Consider the following 22,151-nt stretch of genomic DNA (forward strand, 5'->3'; position numbering starts at 1 on the left):
CAATTACATAAATTTCACAGTACCCTGAAGAAATATCATTCTGTTTTTGCTACAATACTTCCCCCTGGTAAGAGGTAGCAAGTAGAGATCAGAACAGCTAAAATGCTTTAGAACCCATCACCTTCCTGGACCTTCTTTCCTAAAGAAAGTGGTTTTACTGAATGAATGCACTCCTGCTGTTATTTATCAGGTTACATGAACTTAAGCTCTTGCGGCAAGACAGCAAAGACGAGATCACAATTTTTAAAAGAGATTATGTTTTTAGATGTGGACAGAACAACAGAGTTCTGTTTTAAGAATTGAAATTAAAAGGAAAGCTAAGATTCTGTTGCACTACTTTCTCATTGACATATCCTCTACCATCAACTTTCACAGGCTTTTTATAGTAAGACTCATTTTTAAATTAAGCATTTCATTTACATGATTCCCTCTTCCTCCACCTGTCCCCTGGTATGTGAACCACTGGGAATTCAAAATACCAGAGGACAGCCAAGACTCAAGTGCTAAACAATGTCTCTACCTTTATAAAGCTGTTGGCCAGAGGTTTTCCCCTCAGAGGTACATAAGACCTTAGAGACTATAATTTGTGACTTTTTGTCCTTTTTTTTCCCCCTACTGTAGGAAGCCATTCAGTGGCTATTAATAATATATTAAGTAAAAAGCATTAATGACAAATGTGATGAGGACAAATCCACAATTAAATTTTGTGTGATAATTCTTGAGATGACCATGTCATATGTGTGAGGGATGGATAGCTTTGGTACATTCGATCTGTGGGATTACTTTCACCTTAATTGTATATGCTTTGGAATCCATCCCTCTTCTGTCATTATTAAATTCCAGTACTCAGACCTACAAGTCCTTGAATTCCATAATTGGGTGGCAATGTTCAGTCTAGGCAGGAGAAGTGTCATTAACTCTTCTGCTGCATCTTGTTGGCATAAAAGTCTCTGCATGTCTGGCAGCAGCGCTGGTACCATCTCATGTCCTGGCATAGGTTCTTCTCTCTGATCACCCTGCAGTACACTGTCCATTGGTCCCCTGTGCACTTGTATGTCAGAGCCGCTTTGGAAAAGAACAGGGAGAGAAAAAGTCAGGACATTTAGAAATGCATGGAAACTAAGGAAATGTGCTCTGTGTTTAACTCAAGTTTTCCACAATGATTCAGGAGATAATCCCTTCCCCACCCTTCTCTGCCCAATTGCTTTTGGGTTTCTCTCTTATCGGGGCAGAGAACATTAGTCTTATTTATTATACATTTGGAGATTCTACAAAACCTTTAGGAGATAGAATCCCCAGGCTGTCTATCTCATTTTACTGGCAGCCAAATTCAAACATAATAATATGAAGCCCCAAGAAAAAATTAGTTCATCAACATCATCATTATATACATTTAGCATGACAGGATTTTGAGCTCAACAAAGTCTTAGTAATCATCTGGTTGAATCCCTTCAATTGACAGATAAGGAAACCAAGACCCAGACAGATTAAATGACTTTTCTAAGAACAAATAAATAAAATTGGAGCAGAGATTTGGACCTAAATTTTCAACCTTCAAAGCCACTTGTCTTGCCCCTACGCTAAATTATATTCTTTTTTTTGAGCCCCTAATGTATTAATTGGCACTTAGCTCAATTTTATGTCCAAAAATATCACTACCATCATTATTAGAGTTTATTAAATTTAGGATACGTGGCTGTTTTATTCAGAGTCTTTGAAAAAAACACACAACCATCTGGGCTTTATTTAAGAGACCTTAAAGTCCTGATTCAAGTCACTTTTTGTATGATAGAAAGAAGATTCATAATCAGTCATAATGAACTAAGCAAATCATATCTTATCTGGAGTACTAGGTTAAGTTCTGAATATAAAGTTTTGGGATGGAAATTGACAAGCTAGAACTTATCTTATATTGAAGAAGGTCAATTGGTGCCATGTGGTGCCACAAAACAACTAGGGAGAAGTAACAAGGAGATATACTTTGGCACAATATAAGGAAGGACTTAGAAGAAGTCTAAAAATGTAATGGTTGGCTTCATAAGGTAGCAAGGTCTTTCATTACTTGAAATGTTCTGTCAGAAGCTAGAAAATCATTTGCTGGGTATATGTTGTTGAAGGGACTCATGTTCCAGGTAAGGGTTGGACCAGATGACCTTTGCGGTCCCTTCCAGCTCTAGGATTCTGAGATTGTTTGGTGACAGATTGAGATATAAAACTTCCTAGTAGTAAAATGTCTTTGTGGCTTAGGCTTAAAAACCAATTTGGAGTTTGAGTTTTAATGGAAAGGGACCTTGGCCAGAGAAATCTTTCTGAGGGACTGTTGGAAAGCAGAAACTTTTAAAAAGAGCAATAACAAGATGAGTTCAACTTCTCTCCCCCATCCCCTCACATATGGGACTATGATTACTACACAAAAGTGAGCCTGCTGGCATAGATGGTAAGGGGATAGGTTTAAAACACAGTCAAATTACTTATAGAAAAACCTCCCTGATGAATTTAAATGTTCCATTCTACAAAACATTTCTTCCCATTTTCTTCTAGAACATCATCCTGAAATGAATTTCATACGCATTTTAATAGTTTCATGAATGATGTCCAAAAAGCCTTATTCTCCAAATGAAGCATTTCCCATCCCCATTCCCCACTTAGAGGAATACTAACATGGTAGAGAAACATTTTCATATGTTCTTCATTTGTTAACAAAGAGGTCTGCTAAGATGCAGATGCTGAAGGTATTGTGTTTGAGTCTGCAGTTATTAAATGGCTTTTCCAGTATGTGGAAGAGAATCCCATCTTTTAAACTACTATCCAGTTCTGTACAGATCTCTAGAGGTGGATAAGATGAGCTGAGATTGAACCTTTCAAATGTGGTGTAATCAGTAGCTTTCAGACCTTCAAAACTTGTTCCCAGTGACCAAACACCAATGCAGTACAAAATGGCTTTTACTCTTCTCCATAGACTGAGGACCCATTAGGTCTACTCACCAAGTCGTGGGGATGTGATGGTGTTGACATTGATCTTCTCATTGCAGACCTCCTGGTGGCACTGTCGATAGGCTGCTGGCTTAGAGAGGATAGGGCATTCGTTGCCATGGCGCCCAGTAACTTTGTGCATGCACTGCACTACTCGAGACTGTAGACCTTTTCCGCATGTGGAGGAGCACTGCCAGAAATAGGGATAACCCAATGAGATTTAACATTGTGTAGAGCCAAGACTTCATAACAGTAATGCCCACTAGGTTTTTCTCCTACAATGCATGTCAATAACTCTCCCATAACTGGAGAGTAAGGGATGGATAGTTCCCAAGTGTATTTGCATCACACTTGCACAGCCAATGTGAATGGGGCCAATTCTTAGGCAGATTTTCTTTAACATTGATTCTTTTTCTTAAGAAAAACACATTGCATTGCTGCTGCTTCTTTTTTACTGTTTTAAAGTTATAGAGACTGACGATGACAACATATACAATATTCTATCCTTGTGGTCCCCTTACCTCTATGCTGTGAGGAAGGAGGTATGTTTAATTATCAGTTCTCTGAGATCTTCATTGGCCTCAGTTATTCAGTTAGATTTCCTTCAAGTGATCTTTCCATTTACATTGTTGGAGTCAGTGTGCGTGTGTGTGTGTACGTACACATACACACAGGTTCTGTTCTATCTCTCTTGACATCAATTTTCCCACATTTTTTTGATTTTTTCATTTACCATTTCTTATAGAACAATACATTTATTATGTTTATAGATCATAGGATCATAGATTTGGGGCTCCAAGAGACCTCAGATGTCATTTAATCCATCATCTTCATTTTATAATTGAAGAAACTGAGGCCTAGATAGATGAGATGACTTACTCAAGGTTATACAGAAAGTGTTAGAGTAAGGATTTGAACCCAGATTCTTTGGAGGCCAAATTCAACATTATTTCCATTGCAGCATTTTTTCCCCCTTGGCAACCAGGGAACAATGGGTCTGGAATCAGGAATACCTGAGTTCAAATCCAGCCTTAGACCCTTACTATCTGTGTGACCCTGGGCAAATCAATTAACCTTGTTTGCCCCAATTTCCTCATCTCTAATATGGTCTGGAGAAGGAAATGGTAAACCACTTCAGAGTATTTGCAAAGAAAACCCCACAGGGTCACAAAGAGTCAGATGCGACTAAAATGACAGAACAAGTTTGTTTTTTCAGCCAATCTTCAATTTGTTGGATAGTCACATTGCTTAGAGTTTTTACTATCACGAGAAGTCCTGCCCTGAATATTTTGGTATTCATTGGATCTTTTTGCTGTCTTTGATTTCTTTTGTGTGTATACCTAATAGTGGTATCACTAGGTCTAAAGTAATGGACATTTTAGTTATTTGTATAATTCCAACTTTAAATATAGAATAGTTGGACCATCCCACAGTTCCACTGATGATACATTAGTGTCCCTGTATTCTGTAGTCCTTCCAACACTGATGATTTCCATATTTTGTCATCCTTGCCAATTTGAATGATGTAGAGAAAAACCTTGGAGTTGTTTTAATTTGCATTTCTTTTATAATTTGAAGCATGTATTCATTTGCCAAGTAAAGTTTGTAATTCTTTTGAAAATTATTTTTTTGGATCTCAATGGGAAATAATCTTTGGTGGTGTTATAAATTTCTTTCAATTACTTGTTTATTTTGGATAACAGCCTCACAGCGATTTTTAATGTAAATTTTTTCTCATATTTTCTTTTTCTCCTAATTTTGACTTCATTGTGTTTATAGAAAATGCCTTAAATTTTATCTAGTAAAATTGTCTCATATTTTATGATTTTCTCTACCCATTGTTTGAATAGGAATTCTTTCCCAAGTCATATTTGTGTGTGTGCCTGCTCTTGTTCAATTATTTTTTTTGTGGCATGAACTTTTATATTCAGGTAATATATCCATTTTGAGCTTATTGTGGTATGTGGCATAAGATGTTGATCTATATTTAGTTTCAACCAAACTGCTTTTAGTTATCCTCACAATTATTTTCAGAAAGGGAGACCTTCCTCCAGTAATGTATGTTCTAGGGTCTTGCAACTGTTTCAGATTACTTTTGTTTCTTATTTTTTTAGTTTATTCTGTCAATCTATTTTTTTTTACAAGTACTGAATAGTTTTTTTTAACTATTGGTTTATACTAGAGTTTGAGGTCTGGTAATATGATCCCATATTTTTTTCCCCTTCACTATTTCCCTTGAGATTCTGAATAAAATTAATTTTATTATTTTGTCTAAAATTGTCTCTTAGGCAGTTTGAGTGGTATAGAGCTAAAGGTATTGTCCTTTTTTACAGTATTATAGCCCAAACACGAGCAGTGAATCTGCATTTAAGTCTCCCTTTCTTTTTTGTTGTTCAGTTGTGTCCAACTTTGTTGCTATCATCCTCACAGACTGTATCACACCAATACTGTCCATAGGGTTTTCTTGGCAAAGATACTGGATTTGCCATTTACTCATTCAGTGAATTAAGGCAAACAGAGGTTAAACAACTTGCTCAGGGTCACACAGGTAGTAGGTGTCTGAGGTTGGATTTGAACTCAGGTCTTCCTGACTCTAGATCCAGCACTCTACTGTCTACTATGTCTCTTCAAGACTTTTATAGTTGTATTTCTATAAATCTTGTGTATGGTTTGGTAGGCTAATGATCAGATTTCACTTATTTTTAATGGAATTTTTATTAATATATTATTATAATTTCTTCATAGTTTTAATTAGAGTTGTTTTGGAATGTTGATTTTTGTGGACTTATTTTGTATCTTAGAAAATTTATGGATTATCTGGTATTTTCTAAGTATACCATCATGCCATCTACATGCAAATAGGAATAATTTTATCTTGTTTGGCTTTATAACTGGTTTTGTTCTTAACTCCTCGCTGTGGATAGCATTTCTAGAATGGTGTCAAATAATAGTGGGGGAGAGGGGAATACTAGCTTTATCTTTTTTGTACTAGAAAAGCTTCTAGTATTCTTCCATTGCAAACAAAGCTACATCTTGCTTTTGGGGAAGCTAGTGGCACAGTGGATAGAGCACAGGCCTTGAAGTTGGGAGGATCTGAGTTCAAATTTGACCTCTGACACTTATTAGCTGTGTGACTTTGGGTAAATCCCTTAACCCCAATTACCTTAAATATCCAGTGCTATCTTCAGTTGTCCTGATATATATTTTACCACTCAACCCAGATGGCTTGGGAGGAGAGAGTAAAGTTGGTGACTTTGCATAGTGCTCCCTCACTTAAGTCTAATTCACTGCAAGTCATGACATCACCCATATGTCATGGTCCTCTTCAAGAATGAAGGACAAACAAAAACAACATCTTGATTTTAAATATATGTTACTGATCACATTAAGGAAGGATTCTTGTATTCCTTTGCTATTTAAAACTTTTAAAAAATAGATGGATGCTATATTTTGTCAATGGCATTTTTCTACATCTATTAAAATAATCATATTGTTTTTGTTAATTTTGTTGTTTGTATGATTGATGATGTTGTTTCCTAATGTTGAATGTTTCTTACATTCCTGGGATGAATTTAACTTCATTATAGTAAATTTAAAAAATTTACTTCTGTAGTATCTTTAAGAGGTACCTAGGTGGCATAGTGGATATAGCAATGGCCTTGCATTCAGGAAGCCTGAAATCCAACCTCAAAACTTTGCTAACTGTGTAACCCTGGACAAGTCACTTAATCCTTTTTGCTTCAGTTTCTTTATCATAAATATGGGGATAGTAATCACCTACCTCATTTGGTACTTATGAGAATCAAATTAAATAGCAAATGTAGAGCACTTTGCAAACCTTAAAATATTGTATAAATGTTAGCTATTATTACTATTTAAAATGTCACCATCAATACTCATCATCAAGAATGGTCTAAAGTTCTCTTTCTCAGCTGTATCTCTCTTTGGTTTGGGATCAGGGTCATATTTATCTCATCAAAACATCTGGTTTAGTGCTTTCTGTGTATTTTTGAGAATAATTTTTGTAGCATAGGTTTTGATTATTCTTTGAACTTTTGATAGAATTCAAAATTCATCTAATCTTGATTTTTCCCTTTGGAATTCATTTATAGCTTAATTTCTTTGGGTTCATATCTTTATTTCTTATTTTGCTAATTTTGACATTTTATGTCTTTGTTTAGGGGAGGCATATTAAAGCATTACAAATGCTTCGGTTTTACTAACTTAAGTTTTATGCCATTTGATGAATATGCATTTAATCATTTTATTTTTCATTTATTATTCTGCCTTTATGCATAAATTTCTTCAGTTGTCTTGAAATTTCTCAATTTTTAGTGTTCTTATCTGATATCATGATGTTAATTCTTGAATGCAGCAAATCACTGGGGCTTGTTTCCTTCTTCATTATTCTATTCTTTTTAGTGTAGAATTTAATCTATTTATAATTATCGTTAAAATTGTTAAGCATGTATGTTCTTCTAGTAACTACATATCCATGTATGTATTTCCTTAAGTCTCTGCCATTTGTTTGGCTTACATTAATCTGAAACCATTCTATTTCCTTCACTTTTTTCTTCTTTGAGTTACCATGATTCATTTCTAAGCTACTTGGGTTTACTTTTATTATTATTCTCTCTCTCCTCTTTCCTCCCCCTTTCCCAGCTTAAGTAACCTAATACTTTTTACCTCACTCTATTCTCCTACACTCCCATCATGCTTTCTCCTATTTCACTGACATTAATCTTTCATGCCCCTTTTTGAGAAGTATTGTATCTTCTACCCCCTTCAGGAAGATTTCAAATGACAGATTTATTATTTCTGCCTCCAAGGTTGTCTTTTTAAAATCCTTCCCTTCTGTTCCACAGGATCTTAGTTTTAGAGCTGGAAGAAATTGTAGAGGCCATTACATCTAATCCCTCATTTTCAAAATGAACGAATTGAGGTTTTTTTTGGGGGTCATATAGCTGATAAGTGTCTGAGACAGGATTTGAACCCAAGTATTCCTGAATCCATGCTTAGTTCTCTCCACTGTGTCACCTTAGTTGCCTTAGTTTCTTTTAATTCAATTTAACCAAAGAAACATTTATTAAACACTTATATGCAAGGCATCATGGTATATACAAAGATGACTAAGATGTGATTCCTCTACTAAGTGAATTTACAATCTAACAGAGGATATGAAACACAAAAAATAGAAGCAAGAGCAAATGTACAACGAGAGACTGCTTCTAACTAGAATGAAGGGTGAGGTAAAACTTTACTTAAACGATGGCATTCCAATTGGTCCTTAGAGGATGGGTAAAATTTCAATAGGCAGAGATGGGAATCGAGCACATTTGAGGCATAAGGAACAGCTAGAGCAAATACATGGTGCTTGGAAAAGGGAAATTTACTTAACAAACATAAAACAATGTTCAAAGCACTTTGTGCTAAGTGCTAGAAATACAATGACAGAAAAGAAACTATCTTTGCCTTCAAGTAAAACTTCAGGAAATGGTGAACAGTTTGGTATAGTGAGATCAGGAATCATATAAAGGAGGGGAGAAGTGTGAATCTGTACAGGTAGGTTGGAGCTAGATGATGAATGCTGCTGGAATGCTTAGGTTAAGAAGTTTAGGCAATGGGAGGCCATGGTAGGTTTTTGAGTGTGTGAGTGACGTGTTCAGAGTAGCCCATTAGTAGACTTACATGGGAAATGATGTGTAGGGTAGATTGGAATGAGTAAAGACTCATGGTAGGGAGATTAGTGGGGGGATATTAAAATTGAGACATAATGAAGGCCTGAATTTAGGCAATGATAGTCGAAAGAGAAGGTGGAATGCCTAAGTAGTGGTGGAATGAATATGAGAGAGGTTATAGAGGTAAAATCAACAGGACACCAGAAAGATCCATCCCCTTATTTAACCATATACAAAATCAGTCAACTAACCACTATAGATAGATGGCCAATCATCTTTAAAAACAAACAAACCATATCGTTCTTCAAACAGTTTTTCTTCCTTATGGTGTAATGACCTAAAGCAGAGGTTCTAATTTAAAGATATAGTAAAAACCTTAGTTATTAGGACTAACAGAGGTGAAAGGACAGTTTGAATTAGTGAAAAGTTTAAATGATAGAATTTTCATTTTTATTTCTTTTAAGTAATTCAGAAAGAACATTGTTAAGTGAAACACTGGATTAGAAATCAGGAGACCTGGCTTCTAGTACTAGATTTGCTGCTAATTTTGTAATTTGGGGTAAATTAATTCATCTTTCTAGACCTCAGTTTCTCCACCTTAAAAAAAATGAAGGAGCAAGATTAGATAATCTTTAAGGTGCCTGACAGTTCTAAGACTTTGATTTCAAGTATATGCAGCCATTAAAAAAAATGCTGCGTAACAGATGCTTTAACCTTCTGCTTTAAGGAGTATTTAAGAATGATCTATACTTGACATTTCAGTTGTTTTTATGTGCATGGATGATTCTAAGTGTTTGAAACCAGTTTATTCTTTTAGGAAACATAAACATTTCTTGTCCATCTTGTTCTTGTCATTGATTTGCTCTATTTAATAATTTTTTTGCTAAGTCAAGGCTAATTTCAGTTCAGTTAAGGCCCAATCTTGATGATTCCAAATTGCAAATGAGTGGAACTGGCCTCCATGGGATGTTGTTGTATATTTTTCTTCTTCCCTTAACCTCTTTTCACTCCTTTTCATGTATTTCATATTAATGAACACACCAGGTATCCAAGAACTTTACTCTAATCGAGTTCTATGAGGTCTTCTTGCCCTTTCCTTTTCTCCAGAGAGTGATTGCAAATGACTCTTCATTAAGTTTGTCTTTCCTGGCTGTGTAGGCCAGATCTGTGTATGTACTTTCTTTGCCTGTTGTGCCCCTGCAGTTCTCTACAAGACCTGTGATTTACAGTGTCCGGTGTGTACTCTGCAAAATTTTAATAAAGCAAATGCACTGAATGGAGCAGTGCCGCAGCTGGAATTAATAAAAGAGCATTGTACTAAAAATAAGGAAATGATGGGTTGAGATTTTGGCAGGATTCCTACCTGCATGGATCACACACACACACACACACACACACCCCACACAGATAAAAGAAGATGCTGTTGTGCTGTTGTAAAATACAGTGTCCCTTGTCCTACTCCTCGTTTTCTTTGTCAGCATCGGGGGGTCAATATTGAGGTTTAAATAATAGCATCCATCCATCAGGATAACCTTATTGACTGGCATGCACACTCACAGACCAATAGAGTTCCTAAAGAGTCACATTTCAAAATGGTGGCAGCAGTGCTCATGTAGCATTGTCAACCTTCAAAGTACTGTATCAGTTCCAGGTGATCACAGCATCTCAGCGTTGGAAGTAACCTCAGAGATTCCATAACTGATCAAGAATCTACTCTATAACACAATTCACAAGTGGTCACCTACCCATCCTGTGCTTGAACACCTCTGGTAATGCAGGCCAGTGATCTCCACTCAGCCTGTTTAAGAGGCAGCATCATTAAGAGTTCTTTATTATTTTAAAATAGAGAAACTGGAATAGAGGAGGTTAGGTTGTTTTTCTTGAGATCTTTCACCAAATTAAGGGTAGAATGGGATCATGGGACCCTATTTATTTATTTATTTTTTTCTGGGCAGTGAGGGTTAAATGACTTGCCCAAGGTCACACAACTAGTAAGTGTCAAGTGTCTGAAGCTGGATTTGAACTCAGGTCCTCCTGAATCCAGGGCCGGTGCTTTATCCACTGCACCACCTAACTGCCTCCCTACTTTCTCTTATATTCCTTTGGGATTCTAAAAGATAGGGATACCTGTGTAGAAGGTACCTCTGGGTGAATCCATAAGTGGAAAAAGCATTTTGATCCCACAAAGACTCTTGCCTTTGCCTCTGTTCTTTATTCCTCTGCCCACTTCTTAAGCAGGACTATTAAAATGCTGATTACTTTTACTAAAGTAATCCAGGTGCAAAGCAGAACTCTTTAATTGCTTTGGCAGTGATTTGGGGAACTGCTGAAATCTCAAACAATTTGCTTCTGGAAGACTAAACTTAGTCTGTGGTGACTGGTTTGTTGAAGAGTGTTGGCACAAACTCTGCAAGGATGGGTAAAGAATATTCCCAGAAAACTTTTCTTTGGGTTGAAGACTTCTTGACATCATACAGGTCTACACTGAAATTTGAGATCTGTGAATTGGTGGACAATCCATGTCATATCAAGGGGATGTTGGCTCCCCTCACTATGAGAACAGGAGAAGTTATTTGCTCTTAACCCATGAATTTCTTTTCAGTGTTTTATGAGTACAAAGTTCTCTTTTATTCTTGCTTTATATACATTTTTCTTGTTATGATCTGCATTACTGGAGGGAATACCCTCACTGATGACATCACAGATACATTTAAGATTTTTTTTTTTAATACACTGGGTCTTCCTGTCATACTTAGACTCAAAGTTCAGTGGCCACTCATGGAGAGTCAATTCTAGTAGTGACTGGTACACAAGTGTTAACATGCTCCATTTTTCTAACCTCTTCTGGGCTGTACCTTTTGGGCAGCCTGGTGTCTCTTGCTTCTGAGGCCCAACACATTGGTGCTGGACTTAAGGCTAGAGTTAAGTGGGAGTCTGCACTATCTCCTTCAGTTCAGGACTCCCAAACTCAAGAGGTCCTCCAACCTCAGCCTCCCCCAGTAGTCCAGAATTTGAGAACTTAATCTTGATATTTTAACATAGGGAGGGAACAACAAATTGCTGTGTTGACTACTGATGTATTTCCAGCACCTAAGGGGTATTTTGCAAAATTCTAATGAAGCTTTGCTTCATTAAAGAGGGTTTGTTTGATATGCCAACAATAATGCTTAGCCAATGAGAGGAAGCCCATATCAAAATACCTGACATGGCCTCACACCGTGTCTTTTGAAAACAAACCAAGTCAAATAATGAACTGGTAAAATCCTACCTTCACCTGCAGGAGAGAATGTGTTTAGCCTTATAATTTATGCATCATCTAGTATGGCAATTGCATCAGGAGAAGGTTTTGATTTTCTTGCCCAGGTGTGCTTACTGTTCCTGTGAAAATTAGGACACAGGATAAGCCCTGGGGTGGATTTTTAATTAAAGCATATGTGAAAACTCACAGATTCTCTACCGGAGTAGGAAGTTATCAATGGGCAACATGAAATGTAGAATTCAATGTGTCCCTAAAAACAAATCTCTCTATTTCAAAGTTCCTGGTCTTGTTTAACATGATGGGGTGATGAATGATATCTTACAGGAATTATAGAAGGTGGTCTCTGATGGGTAGCATGTGGAAGAAGATTGGAAGTTTGAAAATGTGTGTTCTTTTTTTCATCCCTGTCACTTTTTGTCACAGTAATTTGCTGTTTAATTTCCCCATATAAAAAGTTGAGATAAATCAGAGGAATTTTTTTAGCCCTTTGAACTAATCTCTAATCTTGATGTTAAATACCACGTGATAGTCTCAATCCTTGCCTTCAGGTCACTAATTATATAAAAAAGTATAATGAGAAAGCTACAATGAATGTTAGAAAGTCTGGAGTGGCAGTTTTACTTCAAGCTTAGGGGTCTGGTGATAAGGCAATTGGATCTAACATGGTAGTAATCAAAAGGTGACTTGTTGTTTTGGCCGGTGTCTCCATGTGACTACTTTCTGTACGTGGGGACTGAATTTTTGCTACTACATTTTTTGCAAAATTTTGACTGGAGTCCCCCATTGTAGCTATTTAGGACAATTGCACTTTGTGAGACTGCTTGAGTGCACTTGAAGGAACTTTCTAAAATGCTTGTTTATTCTTAACATACTTTAATTTTTTGTATATACAACACCCACATGATCCGCGGTGGGGATGTAGTTAACTAACCAGTTATTTTGGCCAAGTAATATCTAGCTGCTTTCATTGGTTCAAAAGTGGTCAAAATCATGGCACCCATAGATATGATTGAACTCTCCACTGGTCTTCAAATCATGTACTTTATGTAGGCCCAACTCCCTGTGAATGCAATGGCAAATATTATTTCTAACCAGTGTAAGGTGTGGAATAGTAACTAAAGTATCAAAGAGAATGAGAACCAAGCAAACCAGAACTCTAGCTGTCAAAAAATTGCATAAAATTTTGAGCTCTTTGAGGGCAGAGACTGTAGTTTGCCTTTTTTTGTATCCACAATGTTTAACACACAGTGCCTGGTATATAGCAGGCACTTAAATGTTTATTGCTTGACTGATGATACTTATCTGAGTTAGTTTAACAATTCCCTTTGCTATCCCTCACATGGACACAAAAACTCACAAATGCCCACATCACTTGGAACATTTCTATTGGTGGTAAGGCAGAATCCTTATACGTACAACTAGAGGCTGCTCTCCTACATTTGGCTCTGTTGAACAAATGTAATTCCAATGGGGTTTGAAGGGGTGTGTGTGTGTGATATTCTGATTTCAAAACTCAGGACTCTGGCTAATTTGAGCATTTTGGTATTAGCAATAACTTGGGGGTAAACAAAGTCTTTATCTCTATGAGATTCAAATGTTTGAATCATTAATTAAATAGGGAAGGAGACTCTTGACTTCTGATAGGATCTAATTAGCTTACAGCATCCTCGTTAAACTCTTTTCCAGGTTTTCAAAGTCCAAAAAAAGCACACCTATAAAAACATATCTAGTCTTGTTTAAAGCAAGCTTTTATCCATGGACCTATTTTCAAATGAATTTTACAAAAAATATTATGTCTCTCCTTCAACCTCAGTTTATTGAAAGTAAAATGGAAATTGCAAAAAATTTTAGAAAATGCTCATGCTAGATATTTATATCTCAGTATCTCAAGTACACAACCTCTTCTCCCCCCTTTACAAACAAGTATGAACTGAACAAAGCAAAGATGGAATTTCTAAGATGCCTTGTTGCAGAATTCAATATGATAATCAGTCTTAAAAATACTTTAAATACTTAAAAAGTATACTTTTTAAAGACTTAAAAAGTATCTGTTACCTAAAGAAAAGAGAGGATTTAAGAAATTGATGTTTTTACTGCAGGGACCCTTGGGGAAAGCAAAATGACTAAATAATAATGGTACAAAAAGAGCAAAAAGTTCAGAGTGAAAAAGGAGATACAAGTCTATCTAGAATTTTAATGTGAAAAATATTGCTAAGGTAAATTTACAAAATATTATTATGCCATAAGAAATGGCAAAAAGGACAGTTTCAAAGGAAATTGGAAAGATCTCTATGAAATGATGTAGAATGAATTGAACATAACTAGAAGAATATGCAAATATGACATTATAATGAAAAACAACTTGGAGTAGAACTCTGATCAATGCAATGAGAGACCATGATTCCAAGTGAAACCTGTTACCTACTTCCTGTTAGACAGTTGATGGACTCAAAATGCAGAACAAGATATACATTTTTGGTTATGACCAATGACAGGGTTTGCTTTGCTTGGCTATGTATATTATGTGGTGGTTGTTTTTTTGTGTGTGTGCTCATTTAGGGTAGGGGAATGGGAAGGAGAAAAAAACAGATACTTTTTAATTGAAGAAAATAATAAAATAAAAATTTAAAATTAATATCTGAGAGATGCAATAGCAGGGAAAGTTTGGCCCAGGAAGATTAGAAAGGATACCTAGTTCATTTTGCATTACCATTGGGCAAAACTATTAGATATTAATAGTAATCTGATGCAGGCACTAAAAAACCCCCAAACATATTCTATACATGCTACCCTAAAGTATAAATCATTTCTAGGCTCATAAAATCAAAAGAACCGTGCTGAGAAAGTTAAGGAATCCTATTTCTGAATGAGAGCCTACTATATCCTCTTCATCTCAAAACTCCTTGATATTATCCCTCAGGCTCTGACAATGAGGTGGCTATTCTCCTTGTCAGCTCCAGTTCTTCTACGTGTGCCCATGATCACATTCTCTCCTGTCTTCTCCAGCAGACTCCAACCTTAATTATCTTCTCTTTCCCTCTCTTCATTTCCCCATCTCCACTTTATAGTCCAACCACAAAACATAATGGAACAGCATTAGACTGGAAGTTATGAGCCTATATCCTAACCCTGGCTCTGTCACTACCTTGCTCTGTGATCTTGGACAAATCCTGTTATCTCAATGTGCCACAGTATCCTCAACTGTAAAATGAGGTTCAATTAGATGTCTTCTAAGGACTCTTCCAGCCCCAAATCTATGACTTCCAGCTCAACACCACAAACACTAGCTCAAAACCTGCCTAAGATGGGCCTTAAACTGCCAAAGAGGCTAGAAAATGCAAAAACTTTTAAAGGATTAATCCAGGTTGCAGCTAGGTGGTGCAGTGGATGGAGCACTGGCCTTGGATTCAGGGGGACCTGAGTTCAAATCCAGCCTCAGACATTTGACACTTAACTAGCTGTGTGACCCTGGGCAAGTCACTTGACCCTCATTGCCCTGCAAAAACAAAAACAAAACAAAAACAAACACAAACAAAAAAAGGGATTAATCCAACAAGATTCTATTTTACCTGAAAGTTAGCATTTGAAGTATGTGGGAAGGGATGTAGCTGTAAGAAGGAACCAACATGGTTCTTACTCAAACCTGATCCAATTTTATTTCCTCTTTTCTCCTTCCCAGTTCATCTACCATGTTATTCTTTGGGGTGGGTAGGTATAGGGGTAAAGGAAAGAGGGGAAAAGGTCTGGAGAGAAAAGCTGGGAAAGTATAAGCATTGAAGAGGACAGAATGAATGTTCAGGAACATACCTATTCCTCAAGAGACAAATGATCAAAGGATATAACAGGCAGTTTTCAAAGGAAGAAATCCAAGCAATCAATAGTCTTAGGAAGAAAATGCTATAACTATTAATAATTAGAGAAGTATAAATTAAAGCAATTCTGAGGTTCTACCTTACTCTCATCAAATGGCAAACCTGACAGAAAAGGAAAATGACAACTGTTGGAGGGATTGTTGGAAAACAGGCACTCATAATGGGCTGTGGGTCCAGTCATTCTGGAAGGCAATTTGAATCTCTAACTCCAAAGAGATCAAAGAAAGAGAAAATTACTGTATGTACAAAAGTCTTTATAGCACTTCTTTTGGTTGTTGCACAGAACTGCAGACTAAGCGGGTGCTCATCAGTTGGGGAATGGCTGAACAAAAAATAGCATATATGCGTATCGGAATCTTATTATACCATTAGAAATGACAAAAGAGACTATTTCAGAGAGTCCTTGGAAGACATATAAATTAATGCAAAGTAAAATGAGCAGAACCAGAGAGAAGCAAATTTATATAGCAATGATAACATTATAAAGAAAAACAAATTTGAAAAAAACCTGAGAGCTCTGATCAATTAAGTGACCAACTATGATTCTAGACGAATGATAATGTAAGAAGCATCCCACCTTCTGACAGGTAATGGACTCAATATGCTGAATAAGACATATGTTTTTGGGTATAGCCAATGAAGCAGTAATTGTTTTCTTTGACCATGCATTTTTTTTTTTTACAAGGACTTTGGTTTTCTTTTATTCTCTTTTCTATTGGAGGTAGATTGGGAGGGTAAGGAGACTAGAAACTTTGTTTTGTTGTTTTAAATTGTGTCTGACTTTTTGTCACCCCATTTGGGGTTTTCTTGGCAAGTATACCGGCATAGTTTGCCATTTACATCTCCAGCTCATTTTATAGATAAGGAGCTGAGGCAAGCAGGGTTAAGTGACTTGCCCAGGCTCACACAGTTAATAAATATCTGAGGCCAAATTTAAACTCAAAGAGATGAGTCTTTCTGTCTCTAGGCCTGGCCTTCTATCCATTGTGCTACCTAGATGCCTATAGACTAGAAATAGAGCAACAACAACAACAACACAAGAATGAAAAGAGGTATAATTGAGGCATCTTTTTAAAATTCAGAAGAGTACCAAATGAAGGCCAGAAAGAAGTAAAAAAAAAGACAGTTTTGAAAACTCTAAGTTGAGTTTTTATTGTATAGTTAAAAAAGAAAAGCAAGCTGTAGCAAATAGAGATCTGAAGTTTCATGTTGTTTTTTTCTTTTATCCCATATGTATGCAAATGCTCATTGTGTTTGGTGTTTATTGAGTTTAGAATAAAAATATGCTCTGAGATAATTGGCATGATCACTGAAATAGGGGGTGAAAGATTAAAACTACCTGAAGAAAATGAGTAGCTATTTCCTCTTGACATCTCCACCCCTTTCCCTAAAGCACCATTTGAAAATGTATAACAATTGAATTCAACAGCTTATGGGCTTTTTTGAGATAAAGCCTAGCATTGAAGTAAGAAATAGTCCCACAAAGGGTCATGAGGGGGCTAAAGATTATGAGGAGTCCTAAAGTCATAGAAGAAATGGAGAAGAACAGAGAAATAAGGGACAAGTGAAAGCAACTATAGTATTAGATTGGTATATGATGTTTTGGATCACGTGTCTAGGCATCAGGATTCTCAGCTTTGTTCCATGCCAGGGTCATGGGATCATCACACCTGTTGAAACTGCTGTCTTATGGAAACTCTACCTGGTAACTGCATTTCCTAAATCTGGAGAGACTTCAAATGTGCCTAAATAGAAAGAATTTGGAATCATTACTACAGGGTGTTCCACTTCAGAACTTCAAAAATAGTTTGGGTTATTTGGAAGCAAAGGGAGCTCATTTGGGACCAGTAGGAATACTATCTTATAATATTAATAATTAGCCATGCCTTGTATAAGAATGAGGAATCCATTGACTCAGTCTTATCAGGAATACCATCATTGAATCCACCACTCAGTTCTTTAAACTATATGTGGAAAGTCTTTAATAATTTTACAAGTGAAAACCATTGGATGAAATGAAGCAATGTTATACAGAAAGTATATTGGTACTGGCTGAGGATACTCAATTATGCCTTGTAGGTTTTACATAAAATAACAATTCAGTTCAGAACTGGAGCATTCCAATGTTTGGCAAGCCTGGTGGTGCAAACAGTTCCAGCCATGCCCCCGGAAAAGAATTACTTGTGGGTGGAGGAGGTGAAGAGACAGTTTTTGCCCACTTCTCCTGCTCAACAAACCCCTTGCACACAAAACAATCTTGTGAACTTTGGAAAGTTGGATGATTTTGGACTTCCCATGGATGTCTTAGCAGTGTCCCTGACACAGCAGTGGCTACAGTGGGAGCCAAAGAAAGGCAGCTTCAGTGTACTGTAAGGAGTCCAAAAGAAAATTACACCATACCTAAGGAGAACAGTATTAGGGTCCCACAAAAGGGAAAATGGGACTTCTAAGAGCTATAAGTTATACACTCTTTGCCACAGGTTCTGTAAGCTTGATCCCATTTTCTTCTGGATTCTGTATGTACTTGTGGAAGTGTGCCCTCAGATGGAGGTGGAGTTGGTTTTTTTTTTTTTTTTACCACCTGTTCTTACTATACTGACTTAATAAATGCCATTTCTCAAAGCTAATGATCTGGCTAGGTGATTGGTGTTTATTGATAATCAAATGGGGAACACACTGATTGGTGCTTGTGAACACAATCATATCACCTAACACACAAGAGAATTAACCAGCCACCTTTCATGATCCCAACCTACCACTGTAAGTATGGATTAGGAGGGTGAACTCCAGAGCCTATACTACATTTTAGTTTTCCAACAACCAGGCAGCAAAAATAATTAGGGAAATGCAAAAGAAGGAATAGGTACTAAGTTAAATGCTTGGGCACTTAACTGATCTTTTCAATTTTAGATGTCATCAATTTCTAAGTCTTATAATACGATGTTGATTCATTGTAATTGATTGCTATGCTCCCATTTGAGAGGAAGTATAGGACTTAGAGTGCTTTGAACATGGTTGGGACTTAACATTTGTTGATTAAATGAATAAACAAATGTATGAATTTGGCAAATTAATCAATAGATCAAACTGAGCACAATATTTTCTAGGAACAAGGAAGTTAGTTTTTTGTTCTTTTCATTCAAAGGAAGCTGTGGTTCTTTTTGGTTACTTTTTGTTTCCTTTAAAAATTCATTTCTGATATTCATTGTAATCTCCCCAGAGTAATATGTTTTCAGTTAGAAAGATCTTACTACTTCAAAAGGTGATTAAAGATAATTTGTTTTGAATACAAAACATTTCAAATTTTGACACTGACATAATTAGATTCAAATAGAAAATTAGACTTTTTCCCCTTCCATCTTGTGTCCCATTGAAATGAATACCTGGATCTAGTATTTCATAGGCTAAGAAAATGATTGTGAAGAATTTGGCAATAGCTGATGCTCATGGAGGACAGGTGGCTATAGATAATTTTTCAAATGCTCATGATAGGTAAAGACACACTTGGAAGCCACATGATGTCTGAGCCTTATTTTGGCTAACTCATTCTTAGTAGGGCTTTGCTTCAATCGTTGAGTGGGTCTTTATATTTTTCCAGATGTGTACTTTATCCAGGTGTCTGAAGCTCAAAGTGGGACGATCCAGCTGTGATTGTCACAGGGCATGTTCTTCCCACCTCTTAAGACAGTTTCATTCTTATATAGGGAAAAGATATGTCATCTCCATGCTGGGCCATTTTGAGTATCCCAGGCTAAAGGCAGTGTTTCAGGATCTCTGCTTCATAATAAAATAAGTGAAAAAATGTGAACATTATTGAGCTTGGCACCCAAATCTTTTCTCTTCTGGAAATCTTTTTATCTCTCCATAAAATATCATGGGGTTCAATGAAATTGATTGCTTGGATAAAGATTGTCAAATTCTTCATACACTAAATAAATCAATATACCCTTAGAATTCCCTGCCCTGATATTTCTCCCTTGGCTAACTGTGGCTCTTTGAAGAACTTCCTTTAGAAATAGTAATATTTGGATATTCCTCAGTCTTCTATTTTTCTTTCAGGCACTAAATGTTTACTGACTTCAAAAGATAGAGATATGCAGGGATTGCAGGGAGAAATGAGAATCTATACAAGGAGAGAAAACAGAATCATTTTTCAAAAGCCTCTTGATCTCTAAGTTGTTAGGAAAAACACAATTTACAAGACAGAAATAGAAAACATTAAGTAAATCAAAAAGAAAAATCAAACAATCTAACAAACAAAAATTAATTTTCTAGAAGGAGAGGGAAGTCCAGTGTTAAATGTTGCCAAGAGGTCAAGAAGAATGTGATCTGAGAAAAGGTTATCAGATTTGGCAATTGAGAGAAATCCTTGGTAACTTTGAAGAGAGAGCAGTTTTATCTGAGTGAGGAGTCCAAGATAAGGGAGAGGTTATGAATTTTGGAGACAGGAAGGATGATGGTGCCCTTAATGGAAATAGTGAAGTTTAGAAGAGGGAAAGGAGGTCCAAACCATGTCATGTAGTATCCATCCCTTCTTCCCCCTCAAGTTCTCCTTTATGTATGGTCTTCCGTTATTACTAAGTCAACTTCTTGAGGGAGGGCCTATCTCACTTCTATTTGTATTTCCGGCACTTATCATGATATCTGGTACATAGTAAGTGCTTAATAAATGCTCCATTTAATCATAGTCTACTCATACCTGCTTATTGTGTAACTCTTTTTTTTTTTTTTTTTTGCAGGGCAATGAGGGTTAAGTGACTTGCCCAGGGTCACACAGCTAGTAAGTGTCAAATGTCTGAGGTAGGATGTGAACTCAGGTTCTCCTGAATCCAGGGCCAGTGATTTATCCACTGCACCACCTAGCTGCCCATGACTTATTCTTTTCTCCCCAAAATGAAGTGTGTGGGAGCTTTACTGATAAGCACTGCTTCCGAGGACAGAGTATGTTCTCTACAGCAGCCACAAAGTGATGGTGTATGTGGATGCCAAGAGTCTGTCCCCTTGAAGTGATTTCATAGTATTCATTTGAGAGACCACTGCTCTAGAGATAGAGTTTGGCACTCCACCATGTACCAGAAACTCTGCCTCTAGAATTGCCACCTAGTGGTGGGATTTTGTTCAACCAGTGATTGTATCATAGATTAAGAGTTGGAAGGAGCTTTAGAATCTCTAGTACAACTCCCTCATGTCACAGTTGAGGAAACTGAGGTCTAAAAAGGTAATGTTTGACTCTTGCTTCTCAGTCTCCTTTGCAGGGACTTCGTGTCATACTATGTCTCTGAAGTGTAATGATTGGAATGACGCCACCTACTGGAGACTTACTGTAGGAAAGCTCCAACATGAGGAGAGGGCCTCTGAGGGAGGACCATGCGCTGTTTCTTTGGTGTCAGGAAGTGACGTTTGCTTGTGGGAGGAAGAAGGGGGAGGCTGGTGTGCTGGCTCACTCTCTTGTGTGGATGCTGGCAGAGAGCGGAGCTAGGAATGCTCTCTTCTTTTAATAGATAGATGAATCTCAGCCTCTTTCTCTTCACCAAATTCTTATTCTCCTTAATAAATGCTTATACGTCTAACTCTTGCTAAAGCTTATAATTTATTGGCGACCACTCATTAGATTTTAGACAGACTAGCTAGAATTTTAGCCCCTTACAGAAGGCTCTGTGCCTTTCTCTCTTCTTTCTATACCCTCTTATTTAGTGAGTTCACCAGATCCCATGGGTTCAGTTATCTCTATCTCATCCTTGTACCCTCTCCCCCATATCCAACGTGCATTCTTCTTCTCTGACACTGCTACCATGCTGGTGGAGTCTCCTAATCACCTTGTGCCTAGATCATTGTCATAGCACCCTGATTGGTCTGGAAGTCTCTCCCCATTCCAGTTCATTCTTCACCCACCTGTCAGAGTGATCTTCCTAAAGCACAAGTCTGACTGCCTCAATGTTCCTCTCACAATAAATTTTAATAGCTCCTTATCTCCTGAATCAAATATAAAATCCTCTGTTTGGCATTCAAAGCTCTTCCTACTGCTCCCACCCCTTTTCCATACCTTATGCCCTAGCAGGCACTCTGTTATTGAGTGACACCGGCTCCCTTGCTTTTTTCTCAAACAAAGTACTTCATCTCTGGACTCCAGGCATTTTCACAGCCTATCCTCCACACCTGGAATATTCTCCCTCCTCATCTCTGCCTCCTGGATTCCTTCAGTTCCAAGAAAAAATCCCACCTTTCATAGGAAGCCTTTCCTGAATCCTCCTAAGTTCTAGTGCCTTTCCTCCATTAATTATTTTAAATTAATCCTGTATATATACCTTGTTCACACATAGTTGCTTTCACGTTGTCTCCCTTATTAGACTGTTAGCTCCTTGAGAGCAG

The 22,151-nt window shown here is 37.0% G+C and overlaps 1 protein-coding gene across 1 annotated transcript in view; it reads right to left on the reverse strand.

The window, feature by feature from the left end:
- Nucleotides 1-913: 913 nt before the first annotated feature.
- ADAMTS17 (ADAM metallopeptidase with thrombospondin type 1 motif 17) overlaps nucleotides 914-22,151 on the reverse strand; it is a 502,569-nt gene continuing 481,331 nt past the window's right edge. Inside the window, 2 exon segments of the mRNA XM_043985378.1 lie at nucleotides 914-1,065; nucleotides 2,986-3,163. Of these exon segments, the coding sequence (XP_043841313.1) occupies nucleotides 914-1,065; nucleotides 2,986-3,163 (330 nt within the window).

The sequence above is a fragment of the Dromiciops gliroides genome, chromosome 2, assembly GCF_019393635.1.
Source record: "Dromiciops gliroides isolate mDroGli1 chromosome 2, mDroGli1.pri, whole genome shotgun sequence".
NCBI classification, from domain to species: Eukaryota; Metazoa; Chordata; class Mammalia; order Microbiotheria; family Microbiotheriidae; genus Dromiciops; species Dromiciops gliroides.